At 36.6% G+C, this 26,363-nt stretch overlaps 1 protein-coding gene and 1 long non-coding RNA gene across 3 annotated transcripts in view; both read right to left on the reverse strand.

The window, feature by feature from the left end:
- Positions 1-6,985, reverse strand: part of PLTP (phospholipid transfer protein) — a 19,805-nt gene extending 12,820 nt beyond the window's left edge. Inside the window, exons 1-3 of one of the 2 annotated variants that reach the window (XM_072403794.1) lie at positions 6,926-6,985; positions 2,864-2,938; positions 1,319-1,446 (exon numbers count right to left, since the gene is read on the reverse strand). In XM_072403794.1, coding sequence (XP_072259895.1) covers positions 1,319-1,433 — 115 coding nt within the window. In that variant the 5' untranslated portion in view covers positions 1,434-1,446; positions 2,864-2,938; positions 6,926-6,985. The remainder of the gene's footprint in view (positions 1-1,318; positions 1,447-2,863; positions 2,939-6,925) is intronic. The other variant, XM_072403795.1, reaches the window with a different exon arrangement.
- Positions 6,986-8,433: 1,448 nt separating this feature from the next.
- Positions 8,434-11,185, reverse strand: LOC140325776 (uncharacterized). The gene is made up of 2 exons (XR_011919727.1): positions 10,131-11,185; positions 8,434-8,839 (listed from the first exon to the last, which is right to left on the reverse strand). It is a non-coding gene; the product is annotated as an uncharacterized lncRNA (long non-coding RNA).
- Between the last annotated feature and the right edge of the window lie 15,178 nt (positions 11,186-26,363).

Below are 26,363 nucleotides of genomic sequence, written 5' to 3' on the forward strand. Positions count from 1 at the left end.
TTCAAACACCTGCTGTAATACGTCTATAAGCATCTGTTTAACAGCAGGATAATACAGAGAAGGGCACAATTTCATCTCTTTGTTGTACCTCTCCAAATACTGTTTCAGTTTTAAAAAAAACCTTTACATCCCACATGGATAACATATGAAAAAAGAATGGTTTGCGTTAGTCACAGTATTAAGGAGGATTTTTTACATATCTCTATGTTACTTGTATTGAAAACAGATTTCTGTAATTGTTCCATGCATTTCATTATTTTTGCTAAATGTATGAGTATACGTATATGTATAAGGATGATTTCCAGCTAAAATATAGAAAATGTGATATGACATTAAAATAATAAGTGGCCTAGCTACAACTCTAGCATAACATCACAAATCCAACTTTATATCTTCTTTTTAGATTTAGTTACGGTTAATTTATATATAATATATATATATATATACAATATACAATTTATTTATAAAAAATATATAAAAAAGCAGGAGGTAAGGAAATAATCATAGACGTCAATATGTGGGAATTAGTAGATGGATCAATAGACACAAGCAGTACAGTGACTATACAATACCAATCGTTGGCCCTATCGTATATTCTTTGTGCCCATAAGGAATAGTTATATATATTTTTTGTATCTAGAGTTATGCTTTATTATGTTTACTGGTAAATATTTTGTGTCCTAATAGTGTGTACTAAAAATATCATTTTGTTTTGTACAGAGGACAGAAAAGAAATCCACGGCCACGTCCTTACTTCATTTATTAGTAAAACCAAGAAAAAAAGTATTGACTTTTAAGGTACCACCAGCAAATTTTCAACTACATTTTATTTTTAAGATTCATAAAACTATAATTTATTCAAACATTAAAGGATATACAATTTACGTTGGACATATATATTATATATTTTGTCTTGTCAACAATTTGACACGTTTCGCAGTATCTGCTTCTTCAGGTAGGGCTGGTATCTACAGGTAACCTTCAGGAGATCTTCTCCACAGACAAACCAAGGGATGGGGGAATCAGTGTTCAACATTTGAGGATTCTTTCAACCAGTACTCAACTTTTACAACAAGAAACGAAATATATTAAATTTCCCACTCCTATTGATGTGGTTCCCTTTTGAAACCTTTATTAAACATCCCTTTATTTTATAAAAGACAATCTGAAGGTTGCCTGTGGATACCAGCACTATCTGTTCTGCTTTACTTTACGATCAACCGGCAATGGGGTATGAGGTAGCAACTCTGTAACCTGTGTAACTATATGAGTTATATACAGCCATAGTGACCAGAACAATACAGCTTGACCAACTCACCAAACTGCAGCCCTTTGGATGTAATCCTTATCCGACAGCCAGGATTCTGGGAGGAGGACTTGGATGCCACGAATGGCATGAAAAGTAAAATAAAGTATACTGATACTGGAGCCATTCTTCTCTATAATCTAGAAAGATACAATGACATGGGAAGAAATGTTAGATAAGTAGATGTTAATTCAGCAGATGTGGTCACGTAACTCTCAGTAAACAACTACCATTAACAGATGTTCGAGTATTGTGATCTAAAGTAACCTCTTGAAAAACAAACCTGAAAATTGCACAATAAGCACATCTAAAACTGAATCATTCACGCTAATAGATTGTCTTAGATAAGTGTCTGCAGATGACTATGCGCAGAGTTCAGTGGCATGATATAACTTTTTAGAGCTCAGTCATAGTGAGGTTTCTAGGGCAGCACATCACGCCATACAGCTGGCAACCTTGTCTGCTCCCATCCCTGTGATTATAACTGTACAAAGTAAATGTGGGCAACTATTGCCCACAGCGGAGCAAGATTTAACCAATTTGTGAGTTGCTGGCTACACCCAGAGGATTTTATTTAGACTTACACAGGATAATAATAGACATTGGGTATGGAGATTCATGCACAATAATTACACAAAAAAAGACATGTGTTCCTCCATTATCTTTGTAATAACTATAGGCTTGAAAAAATGTCTACCCACAAAAAGAAACCTGAATTTAGCCTCCTGTGCAACTTCTCCATGGAACTGCAAGTGCAGTGGTTGTTCATTCTACCGTCACTAGAAATGATTATGAAAGATTCTTTCCAGCAACATATTTTTGATGCATGTAGGCAGCTATTTTTAAATAGAAATTACTTTTTAATGTGTTCTGTTCACAGCTGATTCGTAGTTTAGTTCACTTTTATATGGGGACCGCAAGGTCCCATTCACATTAACATGAGTGTAGTAGCATGCATTTAGCAATGTTCACATTAGTAGTAATCAGCCCTAAATGCTTGCTGCTGATTTTATTCCCTTTTTTTCTTAAAGATCCACAATGTAGTCAATGCCACTTTGCTGAAGGTACAGCTCTATGTTTGTGTCACAAACTAGCTATACTTGCCCAGATATTTGGAAAATCCACCGTACATGCAATATCATTAACCTAACCCAAATAGCCTTACCAATGCCAAATTCAGGAAATAAAAGTTTATTGTAGCAATGGAATGTATCTACTGCTGGGTACATGTGTACCCTTGATTGGTGGAAGAGAAGAAGAGGTATGGAGACTAAGATTCCCTGGGGGATATTTATACAACCACACTTACACGTAGTTTATTTTTAAACTGACACAGGTTCATTGCTCTAATAAATGTTTATTATCTTGAATTTAGTAGTAAACCTATTTATTGCTTTGTTTTCTCATAATATAATATTCCTTTCTGGACATCAGGTTACAAGGCCAAATAGAACCTAAATGTCCAGCTGGTTTAATCATGGTACAACAAATTACCATTGCTCCTGAGCAACATTATGGCATAATGGCAAATCAGCAATTACTCACTATTACATTTACCTTTACTTAGTTTATTTTGATTTTTCTCAAGTCCTTTTTCATCTGTGTCACCTTTTGTATGAACTTTTGATGAGCCTATAGTAAAACAAGTATATTTAAGAAAAAAAAAAAACAGAAGCACAAAAGAAGTATAGGACTGTTGAAGAAGATATGATAGCAGGAATCCGTATTTAGTTTGTATCTGCAGATTGTGGGGTTTAAAAACTTGTGCCCAGATCACTAGCTCACGTGGAGTTCTGAATTCTTCAGTGGCTACTCAACTAATGGCTGAAGGTTCAAAGTAAACACTTTTCGGTCCTTGCTTTTGCTTTGTAATTGAAGAAGCTATTTTTATCTAAAATGTAAGCTTTGATTTTTCACTATCCCTTATTAGCCAAAAATTAATGTTTCTTGGAATTTTAGCTTTATAAATGATAAGGAAAAGGAGAGGGGAAGCAGACTTTTTGAGGCACGGATATGTAACTCATATATAAAAAACAATAGTAACTTTAATAGAAAACACAAAGTAATGTATTCACATGGTACATATAGACAGTACAGAACTATTATAAAAAAAAAAGGAAATTAAATTCAAAGGGTTACACAGTGGGTCCCATCCCAACCAGTTTTGCCCCTGTGGGCTTCCTCAGGGCATAAGGAGACCCTGAAATGTGTACTCTATAAAGATTGAGCCAATTTAGGAACAGGCGATATGTGGTTTGTCAGTCCATGATAAACATTCCAATTGAAAAGGCAATTTGGATGCTTTGTATACCGGTTTCCGTATGTGAATATTACTGTTGTGATGGTGTAATTAGAATTAACTTCTTCAAATACAAGTTTCTTGTGGAGCAGAGACCGATTTTTAAAAGGTAATCATTTTATCAATGGGAATAGTATAGATGGTATATTAAATACAACTCTTAAGAAGTTTTACCGGTTCAAGGGAGTTACTTGTATGAGTATGTTGCTGTGGACTGTTGGTACTGTGATTGATGCATCAGTTGTTAAACAATGTGCTTCTCAAATGCTCTTGGAAAAGGTTTGCAGAGATGCAGGTAAATGATGATGTATAGATCTTTTTGTGTAGAATCGTTGTAGTACAGTGGTAAAGGACAAGATGGCGGCAGCCTAGCCAAAGCTTTTCATTTTGCCATAAATGCACCAGAAAGGGTGAGATCTGTTGTCAGATTTTCATTGCCATCTGTTTCCTTACTGGGGAGAGATATCTATTTTTCTAGAAATGGGGAGGACTTTTTCTAACAGGGACACATACAAATTCATACACTCATTAGTATAGAAAGGTTTGAACCTTCTATGTTTTTATGCCTGTCCCGGTGGCACTACACCATTTTTTTATCCTGTAGGGGTGACACAGACACAGTAAGAAAAACTTCCCTCCCTTCTCCAGCGTTGTCCTATAATTCAATATTGACTTTCCATCCAATATTGAAATGTAAAGAGTCTTACGAAGTAAGAGTACCAGTGCAGCTAGACTGGTGTCTTGACATTGATGTATAAAAGCCTTGGCTGTCATACTCCAGTCCATGAGATTCAGGATCCCCACACATTTTTTGTATTTCAGTAAATTTAGAAAAAGGGGTTTAAAAAGAGTCAGAAACTCTCCCTGTTGTGGCCCTCAATAGCTAGAGTTTGGAAACGCTGACATAACAAATACTTTTAACAAATTTCAGTAAACATTTTTTGGCAAAAAGATAAAGTAAAACAACAGCTTTAAAGATAAAGTCATAAACAGTATGTTTTGCTGTTCGCAACAGGAGATATTATCTTAGTAGGGAACTCTCTGTTTTGTTCTCAAAACACTGAAAAAACATAAACACTATATTCTTTGGGATTGAGTCTTTTGTCTGATGATCTGCCAGTGTTGTTGGATGGTTTGGTGATGTCTCAGTGTAGCAGGGCGCTTTTGGTCTTTTCAGGTTTTTGTTTAAAAGATAATACCAATCTTTTTCTAGATAACATATTCTATTTCAAGTTGACACACTTTATTTTTTGTATATTCGCTATACAATACATATATATTATGTATAAAACACTTAAGTGTCCCTTTACTTAGTTACAAAACCTTTACATGTTGCTTTGTTAATCACCTAAGAAGAGCAATATAATTTAATAGATGCCTCATAATGTATTATAAATGATAAAATATAAGAGCAGATGGTTCTTGCTTGACCTACTTCCCACCTAATATAGCAGTCTTCAACTTTCCCTTAAGCTTCCTGTCAATCTGCTACAAGCTTTGGCAAAACACCAAGGCAGTCATTGGTACAAATAGTAACAAAGCGCTCCAAATTATCCACTCCAAATTATCCTGTAAATCCATTTTTTAGGTTGTTTTTAGAAATTGAACTTTTCAAGTCTATGGACCTCAGAGGTGGTACAAACATGCATTTTTTTTACTTATTATTGCTTTCCAATTCAATAAAATCTACTTTTGACCAAGCTATATTATGAGCCTGGTTTATCAAACCTATCCAAGACTGGAGAAGATGGACTAATATGGGAGAACCTGGATGGTTCAGCAAACCTTGAATGGGTTTCTTAAAAAACATTTGCTATTAGTTAGCAAATATTTTCAATCCTGGATGTTATTATTAACTTAATATGTTGAATTTGGGTGGAGAGGCAGATAAATGGACTCCTGGTTCGGGTTGCATGCCCCAGTTGGGTGTAAAATGATTTTTAGGGGGCAGATCTCCAGAGTACAGGGGCTGTGGTTGGACTATTGAGAACAATGCTGTTTTGATATCCCCAAAACAATACCAGAGCCACTAAATTAAGTTGAAAGTCAGCCAGCACGCAGAGGATCATCAAAAAACTATTTGGGATTTGCTTCATCAGAAAGCATTTGGTAACAGCCACTCTGATTAGGAATGTTCAGCAAAGATTCCTAGAAACAGGCAAATCATGCCTGCAAATTGCAGGGTATGTTAAATCTTGCATCTGACTGCTGGAAGGAAAAAGGCAGCTCTGGAATACATTTTTCAAAAGCTCACTGATTTACATGCAGTTTGAATCATTTGTCTGAAAATGGGATATCTGAAAATGAGTACCAGTGATTAACTTACCGTCATATCCGTCCTTTGGGTAAATGTTCATGTGTATAATAGAGTGTTATTTAAGATAGAAGAAGCTTGTAATAACTCCCTGCATTTGGTGATAGCTACTTAACTTCTACTGAATACATAATAACCTCTTACTTAATCAACCCCACTTTGCAGAAAACAATCAGTACAGACTGTGCAGATTGGCATTATGTCAATAATTCTGGAGCAAATGAGATGCCATGAAACCACTAATTTACACACATATATATATATATATATATATTGGGGATAGAGAACCTGGAAGAAAACTCGTGATGTTTCCCAAAATATGTTGATAGGCAGCAGACCTATTTATTATCCAGTTTTTGTAATGAGGAATATATCATTCAATACAATAAGAGATCAATCTACTTGCATAAAAATGTGTATTAAAAAAACAGTTTTGTCATTTCTGTTAAAATTTAAACTTTGATATAAAAAGGATTTTTTTAAGCAGGTGGAAAATATTATTGTTAGGGGTTAAAAAATGGAAATGACAGTCCCATAGGGGTTCGCTGGTCAATTGAAGAATGGCCAATAGTCAGACGTGCCAGGGTATACCCAGAGCAAACCATAAGCACATTCATTTCCAGCAAGGCTTCCATATTATTTGCATCCCATCTAAGCTCTGTATTATTGGGATGAAGGACAGGCAAATTGCATATTTACATACCGGTCAAAGCAAAGGGTATTACCCAAACTAACCCAGCATGTATTAATTTGCTTACTTTGTACCCTCACTTGGTATCGCTTAGACTGCCATCCCTGACTTGCCTAAGCTTATTAAAACTTAAAATTGTGTTATGTATAATACAGAATTATTTTTGCATATGATGTATATTGGTTGGGCAATTAGAGAAATTCTGAGAAATGGAAAAATAAAAACACAGGTAGTAAAAAACATAACTAATTGTAGGGTAATGCAGAATACAAGCTTTGTATTTTTCTATTCATACAGAACTTAGATTTGACTTACCTAACCCCTGTGCTGACTTTCAGATGTGGATGTTGCGCAGATCCTGCAATGGCACTAAAGCATAGATCAGGCTGCAGAAGCTTATATAAAGCACACACACACACACATACACACACAGCAAGCTCAGTCCCTCCTCTTTCCCACAGACCACACAGCTGGACATAGAATAGACCCTGAGGCTGCAGCTCCATGTAATAGAGACTGGAGGTGGAAAAAAAACACAACATGAAGACATTAAATACAAACCTACAATGCTAACCACAGGAGTTCTTCAATTTGCTCCAAAAAATACAAGACCTAGCAACACACAATTGCAACAAACAAAAATTATAATAATAATATAACAAACACTTAAGGAAAATGCAATGGTAGAACACTAGGAATAATGTATTCATATATAGAGAGAACATGAGCTTTGTCTATTATGAGTAATGTATTGTGTTTGCTTTACAGGTGGAAGTTCCAGCAGCATTCAGTTGTACTTGATTGATCCCCCCAATCTTACAGCCCAATGAAATAAATGGTACCTAAAAGTCTAGGGCTGTAGTTGCCAACCTTTCAGACCTCACGGACCACTAAATTCATATTTTTAAAAAAAAGATAAATACATTTGTAAAATAATGATCTTCCTATTGGTGCCTGACGAGGACGGTGGAGGCTCTGATTCATTGATCAGCTCATGGTTAAGTGAAGTATTACTATTGTTACTATTATCATTAGTTGTATTATCTTTGGTATTACTAAAGAAATGCAAAATATTTGTTTGCTTTTTCTTACTCATTATGGGTTTATTTCATTCGAAACTAAGACCAAACAAGAAATGATAGTTATCAAAGACAAACTATTTGATACTATTAAATATAACAGTTAAATAAAATACACAGTTAAGGTCATTATTACCTGAAAGAGCATCTGAAAAATAAACAAATAAAATAAAACAATCGGATGAGAATCGGTATTGGCGGAGCGTGGTGACTGTTGTAATGGTGGAAGCAATACTGAAGCGTACGGCTCAGCAACAGTTGCCACATACAACCTAAGACTACACTGACGTCACGCTGTGCCTCCATCTCTAGTAAAGTTTGTGAATTTAGTGCAATATAAAGGCAAAACTGTCATTCAGAATATAAGAATTTATTAAAATGTTATTTTTATTTTATTAATAATAAAACATAAAAATTGCAAATAATGTCCACAATTTTCTGTAGACCACCAAAGTTTTCTCGCGGACCACTGCTTGGGGACCACTGGTCTAGGGGAATACATGACTCCCAATTTGTTGTTGTCACCATTGTTTTGCTTCTTGTTCTACTTGCTGGATGTTCCAAAATTTACGAGCAATACCCTGTGTCTACCAAGATGATATTCACACGGTGATACAGTGCAAAACAAGGCATGGTATGTATTGGTGAGTATTTGGGCAACCTAACTGCAAACAAAAGACAATATTGATAGCTAGCCTTTTCTTCTTCTACTTTTTTTTTTGAGGTATAGCCTCTAGAATAAAGTTCCTCTTTAAAGTATTTAATTCTTCATACAAGAACAGGATATAGTTATATTGTGTTTATTAGTCCCGGACCTAACACTATAAAAAGTATTCAGAACCTAATCCCACATTAAATTCCTCACATTACCTGCTGTTTTTAGACATGGACAGGGCTCATCCACACCCCATGGGGCCCACAAATCCAAATTCAAAGTCTGGCAGAACTGTGCAAGAGTGAAAAAACCTTACTGATCCATATAAAACAACAACATGGGACCCTGTTTCGTCCTAATCATAAAGATCATGGAGTCCAGAGAATAGAATATTGTTTTAACATGTATACCTACTCCAGGACTTACCACCTACAGATCTAGTTGCATTTAGAAGCTGAGTTTTTTTCCTGTTCTAACTTGCTCAGTTATTACCTGCTGAGAAGGAGAAGAATCAAAAATATGGTACAATTAGTACTGACTGGTCAGATAATATAACAAATATACAATGTCAGATAATGAACAACCCTTTATGTGCAAAATTACCTACCAAACATGTTACATAGAACCTTGTTATTAATACATTGATGGTCCATTAAAAAAAAACACACTTGTTCATTGCTTACTTTTCTTTAGCACTAAGGCCATGATGATGATGCTTTTGGCAAATTATCTCTACATATAAGATTTTATATAAATATTTACAACTTCCATCAGTCCATCCTTAATCCAAAATTTTGGATCCGGCAGCGAATTATTGCAGAAAGGGACAGGCAATGATGGAAATTTTGGAATAATGTTAGATTTTAAAGGTCACATGTTAACATCTGAATTATAAAGTATAGATCAAAGAGAATATATGTGTATCAATTATTCTTTTTATTTTAAAGAAAGGAAGCTAAAATATTTGAGACAATCTATGTCAAGTATTTTCCCAACCTTTCTAAACTTTACTTCACCTGTTTATTAAATAGTTTTGATAAAGATTTAGTAATCTGACTAAATTTAGACTGAGTAACTAGTCCTAAATTTACCTTAGGTAGGAAGATCAATATCATTAAAATTATTCTGGCACGTTTCAAAATCCTTTTATTTTTGGGTTTTATTTTAAATTTAAAATGTTTACACAATTGATTTAAATGACCCATATCATTATAAAGGAAAAAGAGATCTTTCCTGATTATATATTTATTACAAGGCTATGCTAAATCTCCAATGGCATTTAAATGATCCTGATAAACCAAGGATTTGGTTAGAATGCGATTCCTTGGCCAGTCAAGTCCTGTCCCCTTGTGTCTTGTGTCTCTATTGGTCAGGGACACCCCATCACAGTGTTCGGCCAATAGTTGAGGAATTGGGAAGGGTTGGGTGAAAGGCCCTAAAATATTCCAGGGTGCTTAATAATAAAAACTAAATTGCTGTACAACTATTTGGTGATGCCAATGATGGCATACGACTGGTACTGGTACCAAGAATGTTTCAAGGCACAGGTTGGAGGTGTACACCTTTTTTTTTTTTTTAGCACTAAAAACTAGGCAATGACAATGTTTCTGTAGTACCAATTATATAATTAAAAAATATATCATAAATAATCAGTATTACATTTCAGTGTCATAATAAAACAAAAACAAAATGTAAAAGTAACATAAAACATTGGCAAACCATGACACTGTTCTCTATTACTTTTACAATTATCATTGTTAGAGGGTCAGCACTACACCACACTTACCTGGCTTTTTATTTTGCTGAATATGCAGCTGCTGAAATTTGAATCATGAAGCTACTGAAAGAAGTTGATAATATTAAAAGCATGTCATGTACAAAAAGTGGACAATTAGGTATTGCCAAAGGGACCCGCCACAATAGTGAGTTCATTTTCTAAACTGTTAAGAAAAACAATACCTCCCAACAAGTTACAGAAATAATCCCATCACCACCTAGATCCACCCAACTACCCAATCTTTAGCCAAAACCACTTCTATTCTGTCTTTGTACTATCTGTCCATTGTGGACCACAAAATTGGACTCTTAGGTAACCCCAAACAAAAAGCAACAGGAATTTGATTGAATAACTTGGAATGCCTCCCCCCTTTCTTTATTCCTCAGGTTTTAGACAAAGGGACCTTGTTGGCTTTTTATATAAGTTACAAAATAGAACCAGCACCACAACCCTACATGTGACAGCCAGTCTCAGATCTTCATGTAACTTGTACTCTGAAATGTCATTTACTCTCCAGAGTCTCTCATTTGTATGGCAGAAGACTGTAAGTGGTGCCTTTCTACCACAACAGAAAAGCATTGTGGTTAGAGAGATTTATTTAGGAGGCTAGAGAAGCTGACACATGCTACAGAAATGGAACTACTCATTTCTACTTCCAAGAAGAAATTGTGCAAGGTGAAACCCACATTTACAATGGTAGTCGCAAGGCTGTAACCAAAATGAGAATATCTTGAATATGTTAAAGCAGAACTTTACTAGAAAATAAAACATTGTGAGCAGACAGGTTCTTTATTGCACAAAAAACATGCTATGTTTCTATTCTAAAACAAATTTACCTGCATGTTCACTATATTTTTTAAATCTCTTTTTATTAAGATCAACTAAAAATATATATATAAACAGTAGCCGATAGCACTGTATAAAAATAACACATCGATTAGAAGAATTGTGGCAGCAAAATCTGTGAAGGAGCCGTTACATCAATGGGCCTGATTTATTGAAGCTCTCTAAGACTGGAGAAGATAGACTATCATCAGTGAAGCTGGGTGATCCAGCAAACCTGAAATGGATCTGGTTCAGGATTGAAAACATTTGCAAGCAAATGGCTTTGAAGTCATCCAATCCAGGTTTGCTGGATCACCCAGCTTCACTAGTGAAAGTGTGCCCTTTCCAGCCTTGGAGAGTTTTATAAATCAGTCCCATAACATTCCTAAAAACAGAAAGGGTGGATTTCCAAGGCCATGAGCATCAGCACAGCTAGCATGTAAATGGCGTAATATATGGCAAGATATTAAGGCAATAAGTTATAGTACTTAACATATGTAGAACATGTCAGCAGGAAGAAAGAGGAGTACAAAGATGGAAAGACGGAGAAGGGCATGGTATACTCATTATTATATTGTGTAGGACTGAAACTTGTATCAGGGGCAGTCAGTAGGGAGAGTGAATGCTGGAGCGCAATGGGTGGTCCCCTTTATTTAATCTAGTTAATTACCAGGGGAAGTGTCACTGAAATGTGTCACCTTATAATAAAAAGTGCCAAAACAAGGACCTTTACGGCAGAATCACTATTTTAATAAAAGCTACCAATGAACAGCTATTGAAACAACTTTTGAAACAACTTACAAAATGTCAATAATGAGTTGAACATTACATGAAAAAAATTGACTAGATTTACATATACTTATGTCTTATATTAAAGCATACACTGTGTACTGTAGTTCAATGACATAAGTTGACCTGTCAACACACCCACATACACTTACATTTCATTTCATAATAGATTTCCCTCATCTTCAGCTTTACTCTTTCCCAATTGTTTATTTTTTCAGTTAAGCACATGATATTTTATCACAGAGGTGCTGTGCTAAGTATGACTTTTTTGTTTTTAAAAGCCAAGACTTGTTTTTAGCCATACAAATGTGCAGAATTTTCCTAGCTGACATAAGTATTTTTAATTCTGCTGAGTTTACAACATATTTTAAACTGAAAGAGAAAACACTTTATGTCCTGGAAAAGAATAGTAATAAAAAATGTACATAAAGTTATTGTAATTATTATCTATTGGTAAATAATAAAAAGCTGAGGCTGCTACAACATCGCCACACTCGTTATGCCCTTTGCATTTACAAGGGTGATGATGGATATATTTTACATTATATTTTACATTATATTTTTAATAATATATATTACATTTAATAAAAACATATAATAATATAGATTACGGGTAACTTTTTTTTAACATATAATAATATAGAATAACATTTAATAACATATACTAATATAGATTAACATTTAATAACATATATTAATATAGATAAACACCAGAAAATACATTCATTTTCCCTGTCTATGAATAACCTCTATTATAGCTATTACAATATTAAGCTATTGCAATATTTGTACAATAGCTGTACACCGTTACCATCCTCAGGACCACAAAAAAAGTAAGCTAAGGAAAGCAAACAAGTAATAGCAATCTTCTGCCCAGTTACTTCCGCAATTTGCTTACCCTAATTATGGTATATTATATTAATATAACCCAAATTCCAGCTCTTTTAGTTATTTAGGTTATATAATGGTTAAAATCCAATCTTTGATTTCACACCACCATTCACTCCTCACATTAGTATATTTACTTTTTTAGAGCTGCCTTGGCTCTCTGAAATGGTCTTCCTCGTCCTATTTGGCTTGCTCCTACTTTCTGCTTTTAAAAAAGTACTCAAAACTAGTGTTGGTGTTCGAATTCGGGTTGTCCTTATATTCGACCCGAATATGGCTGTTCGAATTTGGATAGACCCGAACCGAAAAACATGGGATTCGACAGCAAATTCGTGTGTAAAAAAAAGTGTTAAAAAAAAAAGTTAATGTTAAAGTAATTTATTGAATGTGTGTGATTTGTGTAACTAACTTTTATTTTTTTACAGGTTATCCCACAATGACAGGAGGATTAATACGGCTGTGGGAATCCTCCTGTCAGTGTGGGATCCCCGGGCACTAGAGGTTAAATGGGGACAAGTTTCCCCATTCATCACTTCTAGTGCACTGTGATTGGCTGGGAAAAAGTAAACCCTGATGACAGCTCATTGGGATTTTCCTTTCCCCAGCCAATCACAGAGCACTAGTGGTGAATGAATGGGGAAACTTGTCCCTATTTAGCCTCCAGTGCCCCGGGGATCTTCTCAATGAATGCGGCCGAGGTCCCATTCATTAGGAACAGGGTGCGATCCGCGGCACTAGAGGGTAATTAGGCTTTCCTCAGCCAATCAGGGAGCACTATCTCTATTATATCTCTAACACAGGACTCCCTTAATAATAATTTGTAATGCTATGTACACACGTCGGAAGATTCTCATCCGAAACAAACGGGCTTGTCTTAAACAAGAATCTGACATGTGTATAGTCGCTTGCTCATTCTTCCCCCTCCTCCTTCAATAGAACAGAACAGCGCTCTTTCATTCATCTTTTAGTCTTTTGTTGCTAGAAACAATCATGAAAAGATCGTTTACAATGACAATAATTGAGCATGTGTACACAGTCACTTCAACCAGTGCATCATCTTCATAATTGGCGCTTGCTGTCCCCAAAGACCACCAATCTTATCATCCCTCACCTGGACTAATATAATACTTATAGCACAATCTATCATGAATGCTGCAGCCAGATTTATCTATGCTTGCCACCACTTTTCATCTTCTGCAGATCTTCACACTGGTTTCCATTTGACATAAAAATCCTGTGCTTTGCTTTGAACTTCTTCACAGCTCCAACTACCTTTCTGGCTTGATGTATAAATTCATTCCTAGGTGACCTCTTCACTCCTCCAATGACTACTAATAAATAACTTCCTCACTTATAACCTCTTTCCATGCACAGTTCCAAGACTACTCTAAAGCAGCTCCCATTCTCTGGAATTTCCGTTCCTCATCCATCCACAGCCACGGCAGTAAACACCGTCAGGTAAACCTGCAGCCTCAGATCGAGCAGGCATTACCAGAGGCTTTTTTAGTCATTCGTTTTCTAATGACAATTATTGAACGTATGTTCCTAGCCTAATATATTGATTTTTTTCTTTACACAGTAATATTAAAAAAATAAAAAAAACAACAGGCTGTGTTCCTGGTTTCATCACTCACCCCTGGGGGCTCCTGAGTGTATTTTATGCTTTTGTTTTCTTGAATTTGAAAATTATACAAAAATTAATGAACCATTCCCTTTAATTTTGCATTTACTCACATAAACATTAGGATTTCTATATAAAGCTTTTCCCAAAACTGAAAAAAAATATTTTGTCTTTTAGAGCTAACTCATACTGGCAGTGAGGTTGTTGTGCGTTTACAGCTTCCTCATACCAGGAAATGCTGCCCATTGGGGAGATGCTGTATGTAGCGCCTCCCTATGGCAGCCCCCACAGGGAATTATTAGGTGAGCGGCAATAGTAAGGCTCTCTGTCACATGTGCAGACTATGGTTCTTTTTAAACCAAGGCTGGCAGACAAAAGCTCCAAGATGCCAGCTACGGAGGCCATGAAAACTCACGCATTGTTAAGGCAGGTGTAAACCAGTCCTTACAATTAGAACAGACAGACACAAAATAAAACAAAAAGAAAACTACCTATGATAAGAAGAGTAAGAAACTATGTACTATATTTTATTTGTTGTCCCAGCTTTCTTGTCTCCACATTTCTTTTTTTTAATTTTTACTACTATTTTGTTTTGCATTAGGTTAGGATATCTAAATGAGTTTTCTTATCTGCCTTTTGTAATCCTGTGTACAGCAGGGGAATAAAGCCCTTTAAAGATGTTCAGTCCTAGTAATCATTTTCAATGGCAGTAGACTGAACAAGATCTGTATGGATAAAGCTTTGCTGTTCTATGGAGTAGGGAAGGGGTGAGTGGAAGGCACTGTTCTGCATTCTCTCCATTAGCGTGTTTTTTTTCTGATGTAAAGTAGTTGTAAACCCAACCATTAAAATTTCACACAAGCCATAACATGATAACGTATTTCAAAATTTGTTTACAATTTTTTAAATTTGCATCTTTCAGGTAAATGTTACATAGATGGCCTGATTTATTGAAGCTCTCTAAGGCTGGAGAGGATACACTTTCATCAGTGAAGCTGGGTGATCCAGAAAAACTGGAATGGATATGGTCCAGGATTCAAAACATTTGCTACCAAATAGCAAATAACTTTTTAAGAAATCAAGCTTGACTGATGAAAGTGTATCTTCTCCAGCCATGGATTTTTTTAATAAATCGGGCCCAATGAGCCTGCCATGATGGTTCTCAGTTCTGGAACTTTCCGTTATGGATGGATGAGGGTTCTCTCTGTATTCCGATTATGTTCCTGTATTGTGTGTTACTGTTACACACAGCCCTGATAAAGACTACAAGCTGACAGCCAGCATTATTTTCACAGGTCTGATCTTGTGCTGTGACTGTAGAAAGCTGATGAAGAATAATGATGTACAGCCGGTGCTGAAGTGAATGTAGACCTGAAAGAGACTGTAGGAGTTCAGCAACACCAGGATGACACAAGATTTATCAAAGCACTCCAGAGACTATCGTGGGTAAAACTGAGTGATCCAGCAAACCTGGAATGGATCTGGTCCAGGATTGAAAACATTTGCCAAATAATTGAAAATTATATTACGAAATCTATTTCTGGTTTGCTGGATCACCCAGGCTCTCCTATTATATTCTATCTTCTCCAGTCTTGGGGAGTTTTAATAAATCAGTTCCAATGAATAGGCGCGGGTATAGACGCCTTGCAGGCTGCACATCAAAATCACTCCAAGCCCAATCAGTGCCCAGGAACCACCCGTGTGTTTTTTTTCTGTCCATGGGGTTTATTTATAAAGCAGTGAATCTTACATTCACTGAATATTTCCTGAGAATCAATTACTGCTATTGAAACATGTGGACCTGGAAGATTCTCCACCAGGGAAGGCTTCAGTGAACGTCAGATTCACTGCCTTTTAAACATAACTGTGTGTGTTGTTTTTTTCTTCAAATTTTGTTTCATTGCTTCATTCCCCAAAACTTATTTTTTTATTTGTTGTTTGCATAATTGTAAAAATGACTCAAAATTGTACATTTTTTGCAAGTACCTGTAGAATAAAAAGAAAACAGTTGTAAATTTTTATATCACATGATATATGCACAACTATTTTTTATAAAAATACACAAAAAAAGTATTTTAGTGGGGCAGGGTCCTCTCCTGTGTAACTGTCTGTATCCGTCTGTCATTTGCAACCCCTATTTATTGTACAGCGCTGCGTAATATGTTGGCGCTAATAAAATCCTGTTTATTAATAATAATAATAATAATAATAATAATAATAATAGTGCAAACATTACACAATTCCCCATTATTGTACAATCCCAGTTAATTTTACAAGCTGTTTTCTTGTTGGGATGGACATGACGGGAAGCTAAAACATAAATTAAATTGCTGAGAAATATAAACAGCAACAAAAACAACACAACAGTGAAACTACAAAGCACTCACAACCACAAACATTCTTTCGCTTTGCATCTCCATTTGGTGTTGCTAGGGTATCTGTGAAAGCCAATCACAACAGCAGGGAGGTTCTTGTTTGTTTGCTATTGTTGGCCAATAGGAGCCAAACCTTCCGCAGCCAATGAAATGAGTCTGTAATTTGTGATGTCATTTCAAAGGGTAGGAGAAAGCAGCCATGTTGTGTGTGGCAAATCCAATGCAAGCATAGCATTGCTGCAGTTCACAGTGCTATCAACTGAAAGAGAAGCAACTTACACTTTATTTATGTTTATACCGGATTTAATAGTGTAAATTATATTTTAAAGAGGCTGCAGCTATGTTGATTGTAAAAGTTTTGGAGTAGCAGGATCTGAATAAGGGTTGTGGTTTAATTACACAGCTCAACAAAAAACACTTTTTTCACTTGCCAAGGATTTTTCAATATATTTAGTGTATTTTCGTAGCACAAAAAAAGAAGTTTATCAGTTTTTGTTTTGTTTTGGATATCTTTGGAATAGATTTATTTAATAATGATGCAAGTGGATTTCGAACCTTTTTTTTACCCTTCTCCCAAACAAAAAGAAGGGTATTTTACCTTATATAAAAGGCTGTCTGCCTCTTTTGTTTATGTAAGGTAAACATTTTAGTTTTAGTTTAGGTCCACTTTAACACACAATTATTATTATTATTATTATCAATAATATTAATAATAAACAGGATTTATATAGCACAAACATATTACACAGCTCTTTACATAGGGGTTGCAATCGACAGATACAGACAGTGACACAAGAGGAGGAGAGGACCCTGCCCCGAAGAGCTTACAATCTAGTAGGTGAGGGAAAAACTACTGCAATAATCCAATGAGCTATACAAAATGCAGGCACCTATAATACCCACTCTATTAAAGGCAGACATGGTATATAAACTGTAGCACACTGATTTCCTCCAATGCTTTGCAATATTACCTATAATAAACCATGCCTTGCCTTTGATGCTGTGTGTTCTGATTTCTGACTACAGTTCCCTACAGATTATGCTACATATGGGCAGGATTTCGGAAATTCTTGGGATTTTAAAAGGATTTTACTAATTCCTCCTATTCTCCTAGCATGTTGGAGAACTTTCTATCTGAGATTAAAAAAAACTCATTATGCTCATGCAATCTGGGCAAGCATGCTACAGCTTGTTTGATGTATAAAATTTGTAGTTACATTGCTATTTTTGGACAGACCAGTCAAAGTAGGACATTGTACTTTAAAAGTAATTACTGTTGAGCACTGACATTATCAAAGAATGGATCAGAAGTGAATGTCAAGGCCAAACTATAAAAAAACACAGGCACGGTTTCTTATGTTTTATCTCCTATAGACCCTGCAAGCACTGAAAAACCTGAAACTGCCAGAAATGTACTTGGCTTCTTATTCTGTTTTTGGACCGTGTATCCTCTCCAGCCTTGAAGAGTTTTATTAAATCAACCCTGCCTAGAGCTTTCCTCATAGAGTACACAAAGTTATCACTAAACTCTGTTGATGGTATATTTCGCTGACTAGAAGGGGTATAATTTTAAGATTAATTCCAAGATTTTTCTATTTTGTGTGTCCTTTTGCATGCTACTAGTTTTTAAAATTTCACTGGCTGCAAAAGACCATCATAAATGTCAGAATAACCCCAGATCTTCAGTCTGACCCTGCATGTCCTCCACTTTATGATAAAAACATTCACGTATATTAGCTAGGATTTTGTCTCAAGTGAAACCAGATGTGCCCTGCAGTCATATTTGAATGATCCAGTCTGCTTTTGAACTTCTCAGTGTTGGCAGAGACTCAATAATGTTGCACAATGACCACAATCACAGGCAAGATCATTGTAAAAGTCATCAGTTTCCATCAAACCCAAAAAACATCCAAACAGGTTGCAACAATATGCAAAGACTTTGCATACTCCCAATTCACAAAAATGATTAAGACATTTTAGATCTAAAATGACCTACCTTGGCTGATACTCACAATGAGATACTTTAAGAACTCCTTAACTTTAACGCCTTAACTTTAGTTAAAAAACTAAATCTGAAAAGAATTTGTACAAGAAACTGGAACTTGCTATTTTGTTACAGGTTGACTTTCAAAAATCCAGCCATTGATAATCCGGTTCCTTCAGATTTCTGGCGACGCTGTTTATGTTTTGATGGCTCTGTACTCCAGAATTAGCTGTTGGGTCTTGCTTGCACCTGCTTTCCTGCTCATTTATTTGCTGCTGTCTAGCCCCATTATGGATTCAGCATCCATTTAAAGGACTGTACAGGTAGTCGTTTTCTGTTAAATATTTAACAGCATATATAACCATAAAAAATCCGGCACTCCTCAGGTACAGAGTTTGCCAAGATTTTGAATGTCGACCTGTACCTAGTTTTGTCCTATTAGCATCCTTATTGTTGTATTCTGTATATATAGGTGTCTAGCACCAGATAAATTCTTTCTGTCTGAAGGGATTGGGTGGTAATTATATGGCATTGTATTACAAGATATCACAAAGCTTAATTTAACATAACATAGAATAATATTTATAAAACAAGATTCTGATTGATTGATTGATTGATATCAACTTTATGAACCATATGGACAATCCTGACTTTCAATTACATGTAACCTAAGCAGCTTTATCTCTCCTATACAATATGAGATATATAGACATCCCTAATAATGTGGACAGGTTGGAGCTATCCTGCATGGCTCTAGATGGCTAGCACATATGAAACCTATGCTGATTCGAGGTAACATGCTGATTCGAGGTTAGTAAACTGGTAAACTTCTTTATTTACTTCATGCTTTAACTTTATCCTTGTGCACTTGAATAAGTGACCTACTCCAACTTTGTTGTGGTACGGCAGCTCTAAAGCAAGAGTCTATTACTCTATTCCTCTAAGAGTCTATAAAACGTGGAGAAAAAGGGAGGGAGCTAAGCAGTTATTTTGTGCTGTGACTGGGGTAAAAGTATCCCTTCAATTCAATCCAATGACCAATGTGTAGTACCAGGACCACCTTCAGAAATTTCTGGGGCCTATACTAGGTAAACATCCTGGACCCCCCTTCCCCTAAAAGTTCCAGCATTGCAAAAGTACAGCTCTTTTGATCAGGGCCTGTTACAGAAGTACCCCTAGTTACCCCCTCCTTCCTGATAGTGGCCCTGTGTAGCACCATCGGTACACCGAGTATGATAGATGTGTCAAAATAGGACTACACAACTTTATATCTTATACCTTTATATCTCCTCCTTGCTGTTAAAAACATAAACCAGTCCATCATTTTCTAAGAAAAAAAAATGCTTATTTATAATTTAATTTCTGTTAAATTGTTAATATTTGATCTATTTTTTCTTTGCATACAGTATACGAGTATTCGTATATTTACTTGATTTTTTTTGTAAACAGTACTTTAGGACCTAGTAGTAGAGTAACAGATATGCATTTTGTAAAGCCTGCAGCTTTCCATCAAAGATTTGACCAGTGCAAAAGAACGGGTTAACGGTTAGCTTTTGGCGGAGGACTTTATTGCACAAAGTACCATTGTATGAGCACAGGAAGGCTTTCTGTGGACGGACACCATCTGAATGCAAAACTGGCAGCCTTATTAAGCTGGTACTAATCACTCAGTCTAAGAAATAATGACAGTCAGAGACCCCAAGTTACCTCTATTAGCTTACAAATTTCAACACAACAACTTGTTTACTATCCCTACCTAAACCTACGTACATAGATTTATGTCGCAGGAAATTATCTTTTGTGGTAATTTGCAGCACTAGTAAAACAAACGAGTGACGTACGCAGATCGCTGTGCAGTTCAATAAAGAGGGGAGGGGGAAGAATGAGCAGGAGACACTCTGCTGCGTCCTTCTCTATAGGAAATGACAGTGATCAGCCCGTCGGTGGTTTAATGACCTGTCACAATTCTTTTTATAAATAGCGTTGGGGGACAACTGTCTATACCCTCTAGATTCGAGATGATCACGACAATTACAGCAACAGTTTTCCTATGTAATATCAGCTGTGCAGAGATGTAATTTGTAGAAAAAGCTTTTAAATTTAGGGTGTGTTACCATTTGAATAAATTATGTTATCTGTTATGAATCAGAAAGTAAAATAAATTGGCAGCTTTTATTGACACAATGGAAGTGATTACACAAACCATCCATATTATGTACAACGTACCGGTAGAACTTGTGGTACCCACCCTTCATGTAGATGGTACACAGCAGAGAAGACTGATGTAAGCCAACAAAAAGGGATACTCGGAGTTCATGATTGAAGTTACTACTCCCTCTGGTGTCTGTGAGATATCATTGGAGTAAAAAGAATAATTATAACAATATAGACAGAAATCAGATGTATCATTCAAAATCCCTGCTCTGCATGGTGAATAGCAGTAATGCAGGTAGGAATTACTCACTTTCACAATACATATGATGTGTGGGCACACAGCTGAACTAAGTTTAGAAAATACCGCTGAATATGTGCACACTTGCATCAGGTGATGAGAAAAAAATTATGATAATAAAAATAATAATATTGATAATATTAAAAACATTTATATACAATGAGGGTAAGAAGTATTTGATCCCCTGCTGATTTTGTACGTTTGCCCTCTGACAAAGAAATGACCAGTTTATAATTGTAATAGTAGGTTTATTGTAGGTGTGAGAGACAGAATAACAACAAAAGAACCCTCAAAAACCCAGTGCTCAAAAGTCAGAGCTTGATGTGCATTGTATTGAGTGAAATAAGTATTTGATCTCTTCGAAAAATATGACTTTGGTGGCAAACCCCTTGTTGGCAATCACAGAGGTCAGACGTTTCGTGTAGTTGGCCACCAGGTTTGCACACATCTCAGGAGGGATTTTGTCCCACTCCTCTTTGCTTGCAGATCCTCCCCAAGTCAGTAAGGTTTCGAGGCTGATGTCTGGCAACTGAAACCTTCAGCTCCCTCCACAGATTTTCCATGGGAATAAGGGTCTGGAGACTGGCTAGGCCACTCCAGGAACTTCATGTGCTTCTTCTTCAGCCACTCCTTTGTTGCCTTGGTTGCCTTTGTTGACCCATTTTCAATGCCCGGGTTCAGGAAAGGAGGTGCTCACCCAAGATTTGACAGTAATGCAGTGAAGGTGACCTGTCCCCTTAGCACAAAAACACCCACAAAGCATTATGGCCCTGATTTATGAAAGCTCTCCAAGGCTGAAGAGAATACACTTTCAGAAGTGAACTGGGTGATCCAGAAAACATGGAATGGATTTTTAAAAATCATTTTCTATTTGCTAGCAAATGTTTTGAATCATGGAACACATCCATTCCAGGTTTGCTGGATCACCCAGTTAACTTCTGAAAGTGTATTCTCTCCAGCCTTGGAGAGCTTTCATAAATCAGGGTCAATGTGTCCACCTCCATAGGCAGCATTCCTCATCTAACCACAACACTTTCACCCAGTTCTCCTCTTATTCATTCAGATGTTCATTGGCAAACTGCAGACGGGCCTATACATGTGCTGTCTTGAGCAGGGGGACCTTGCGGGCTCTGAAAGATTTCAGGCCTTCAGGGAACAGTGTGTTACCAATTGTTTTCTTGGTGACTATGGTCCCAGGTGCCCTGAGATTATTGACAAGTTCCTCCTGTGTAGTTCTGGGCTGCTTTGTCACCGTTCTCATGATCATTGCAACTCGACCAGGGGAGATCTTGCCTGGTGTCCCAGACCGAGGGAGATTGACAGGTATTTTGTGTCTTCCATTTGTGAATTATCGAGCCAACTGTTGTCACTTCTCACCAAGCTGCTTGGCAATAGTCTTGTAGCCCAGTCCAGCCTTGTGTAGGTCTACAATCTTGTCCCTCACATCCTTACAGCTCTTTGATCATGACCATGGTGGCTAGTTTGGAATCTGATTGATTGCTTCTGTGGACAGATGTCCTTTATACAGGTACTGTAACAAGCTTGGATTAGGAGCACTCCCTTACAGAGGGTGCTCCTAATGTCAGCTCGTTACCTGCATACAGGGAAGACACCAGGGAGCCTGAAATCTTGCTGGTTGAGGGGAACAAATACTTATTTCACTGATTACAATGCACATCATGCTCTGACTTTTGAGCACTAGGATTTTGAGGTTTCTTTTGTTGTTATTCTGTCTCACAGCTACAATAAACCTACCATTACATTTATAGACTGGTCATTTCTATGTCAGAGGGCAAACGTACAAAATCAGCAGGGGATCAAATAATTCTCTCCCTCACTGTAGCACCATTACAGCTATATAGCTTATACAAACATTAAGCGGTAACATCTGCACAATCATAAGACTTTAAAGCTACAGGAATCAAAGACATATATTCTCCCCAACCCCTATGTGATAGAATTGGGCAAGTAGCAGGTCCTCTTAATAGACACTTCAGCAATCTATTAGTCCCCCAAAACCACTTCTGCACTGCTTTGGCTTTTGAATGATTTGAAAAAGAAAGTACTGATATTGATTGGACAATATGAGAGCTGCAAACACGAAAGTGTTTGGAGCTGAGTAATTATAATAATAATAGTATTACTATAAATACTTACAGCACTAAGTAATCTGATGATTATGAAACTTAGGAAAGTCATGTAATTTATTCAGCATTATTTATAAATTCTCGTGTGAGGCTCGTTAATCCAGAACTAAAATCTGCCAACCACTGAAAAAAAAAGAAAACAGAAACCCATTCTAACATAATTCAATGCCAATATAGCCAATGTGACATGTCATGTGATCCGGTTCTATTCTCATGCAGAGTTTGGGGGTCTGTGTCAACAGCTTTTGGGATAGTGGCAATTTTATCACTTTGAGAAGTTAATGATATTATTCAGAATTTATGGATGGACCCATTTGACTTTCTGACCAGCCTAAAGTGGGTTTTGCTTTAAACTTGTATGGGAGTGCAGAACATACCTAAAGCCTGTCATCGTGGACTCCTAGGGTATATACTGAATGCATGAAAAAAAGGGGCTTCCTGTAAAGAAGACCCTTGAAGCCCATCTCCAATGATCCAAGTAGTGAGGAAGTGACTTCATAGAAGTGGATAAGCAGTTTGCTAACAATCCTATGACAGCATACTAAATTGCTCTATGCACCCAGGAACAGCAAATCACTCCACAGGTTAATGCGGCTGCATGCATGGCATTACACCTGAGGTACGGTTCTTCATCCAGAGAAGGAAAAGCAACTTCACAACCAGAAGTGACTTGACACTTCCAGGAACTGCATCACCATCCATTGCATTTGTAGCCAAGTGCAAACACATGCAAAAAAATGGTTATCAACCACTTGCATTCACCTGAATTGAAATGCAGTAGAACACTGTGGTTGACTGCAAATCTGAAGAAGCCTTTAAGAAGTGTATTACTTGAGCTTCTTATTTTTTGAGCCATGTTAACTACCAGCAGGTAAGAGTGTTTGAGAAGAAGCCCAAATATTTATACAGGGCACTTCTATCATCATGTACTGATGGGTGGCTAATGCAGAGACACAGGGACCATTCAAGGAACTACAAATTCACTCTATAACAGTAGTCCCAAGCTTTCGGACCTCACGGACCACTAAATTTATCAGTTTGAATCTCGCGGACCATTAATATGATTCCTTTTTTAAAAAATGAATACGTTTGTAAAATAATAATCGAATTTCCATTTTATTAAAATTGTTGAAATGCACCAATTAACCTCCCTAGCGGTACATGTCTGGATTTATATGTCTAAAAGTGGTAAATTGTTTTTCATGAAAATTTATTTTACAGTATAACATATTAATATGAGTATAATAAAGTTTGAAACACAAGTTCATGTAAAAATAATAAATTAATTAAAACAATATATATATTATACTATTATATATAACAATATATATATTATACTGTAAAAGAAATGTTCATGAAAACAATGTACTGCTTTTACACATATAAATCCAGTGTATTGCGTTCAATACAGTTATTTTGTATTGAATGAAAAACAAATGGATTTTGAATTTCCCACCCCACCGGCAATGTACACACGCACCGACATCACCGGGAACTCCCCAGTGACTCATCGTGTGCAGAAGACGCCGGAGGAAGAAGACAGGGATCACGGCGATGGATGATGCCAGACGCCGGCGGGGGTTACCGCTAGGGAGGTTAAATACAAAAAAATTATAAATGCTTATGTAAAAATAAATAAATCTTTAAAGCTTGTTTTATTGTAACAAAATTATTAAAGTTAGTTTGATTATTACAAAATAATTAAAGCTTATTTGGGTATTACACATTTTTAGTGTGATATTTGTTTCTGCTTGTTTGAAATAAGTTTATGGATTTTTGGCTCCAATGACGTTACTACAAGACGGAGAGATATTTTTATTTTAAGCCGAGCCTGGAACTGAGTTTTATTGCCGTGACAGATGAAAATGTCTTTTCGTAGAGTGTCGAAATTTTTCTGCAGACCACCAAAATTTTCTTGCGGACCTCTGGTTAGGGACCACTGCTCTATAAGGTCAATAGCGCTATCTAGTGGGAGCCTGCAAAATTACACCAGACTGTTATGCATTAAAGTGGAACTAAAGTTCAACTTTTAAAAATTTTTAATCAGGTGATGAACTGCATGCTGGGACTGCATAAGAGTTGGGTCATGCCAGTGCGGCTGACGATCGCGAGAAGGATTTGAAGAAGAGATTGCTGCACCCTGCACCATAAATGATTCCTGCAGCCAGGGCAATGTCAGAACGGTCTGTTAAAAATCAGTACCCACTCACTGAAACTAGGACAGTTGGGTGCTATGCATTAAAAAAAGTATTGTTTAGCACCAGGCAGGGCAGTTTGTTTAATTGCAGAAGAGACTTTGCCTATATAAAGCCTCAATAAAGAACCTGCTCTATGGCAATTTTTTTTTTAAATTATCGTTCCGCTTTAGTAAGATCTACACATTTTTTTATGTTTTCCAGAAGGAGTGTCACCTGATCTTGTGCCTGAGCGGTGTGACATCATGTGACATAGGAAAAAGAACCTAGAAGAAGATGGCTGCACCCACTGTCCAGTCTATGCCGGAAGGATGGTGGGACAATGCGGGACCTACTGGAGGTATAAATGGCTTTCTTCCTAAAGAGGTAAGTGCCATTCTCTCTTTTTACTGATAGTTCCGCTTTGGGTTTGATTTCCTCAGCATGCACACAAAAAGGTGGGGCTTACGATTTATCCTTCATTATGCATTTATCTTTATTGAGTATGATTAAATATGTGTCCCCAATAGAATGCTTAATCCATCCTGAAAACTTTTTACCAAATTTCACTAGGTCGGGTAACCTCTAAAACAGCTTTTATTATGTCTCTTAGATTGTAAGCTCTTCGGGGCAGGATCTGCTCCTCCTTCTGTGTCACTGTCTGTAATTTGCAACCTCTATTCCATGTACAGCGCTGCATAATTTGTTGGCACTATATAAATCCTGTACAATAATAATAATGTCAGCAGGATAGGAAGTATGGGGAAATCTCCCTCATCGAGCCCCAGATAGCTGTAATTTTGGCGGTAGGGAAGTAGCTTCTGATCAACATTTGGGAGATTTGCCTTCACTTCCTGTTTTGCAGTCTCAACAGGAAGTGAGAGAATATCTTTACAAATTAGGAAAAAAAAACATATTTATATTCTATTGATTATAAATTCCATAATATCCTCCTAAAAAGTTTACCCAGGAAGAAGAGTCCTTATT

This window comes from Pyxicephalus adspersus, chromosome 3, assembly GCF_032062135.1.
Source record: "Pyxicephalus adspersus chromosome 3, UCB_Pads_2.0, whole genome shotgun sequence".
NCBI lineage: Eukaryota > Metazoa > Chordata > Amphibia > Anura > Pyxicephalidae > Pyxicephalus > Pyxicephalus adspersus.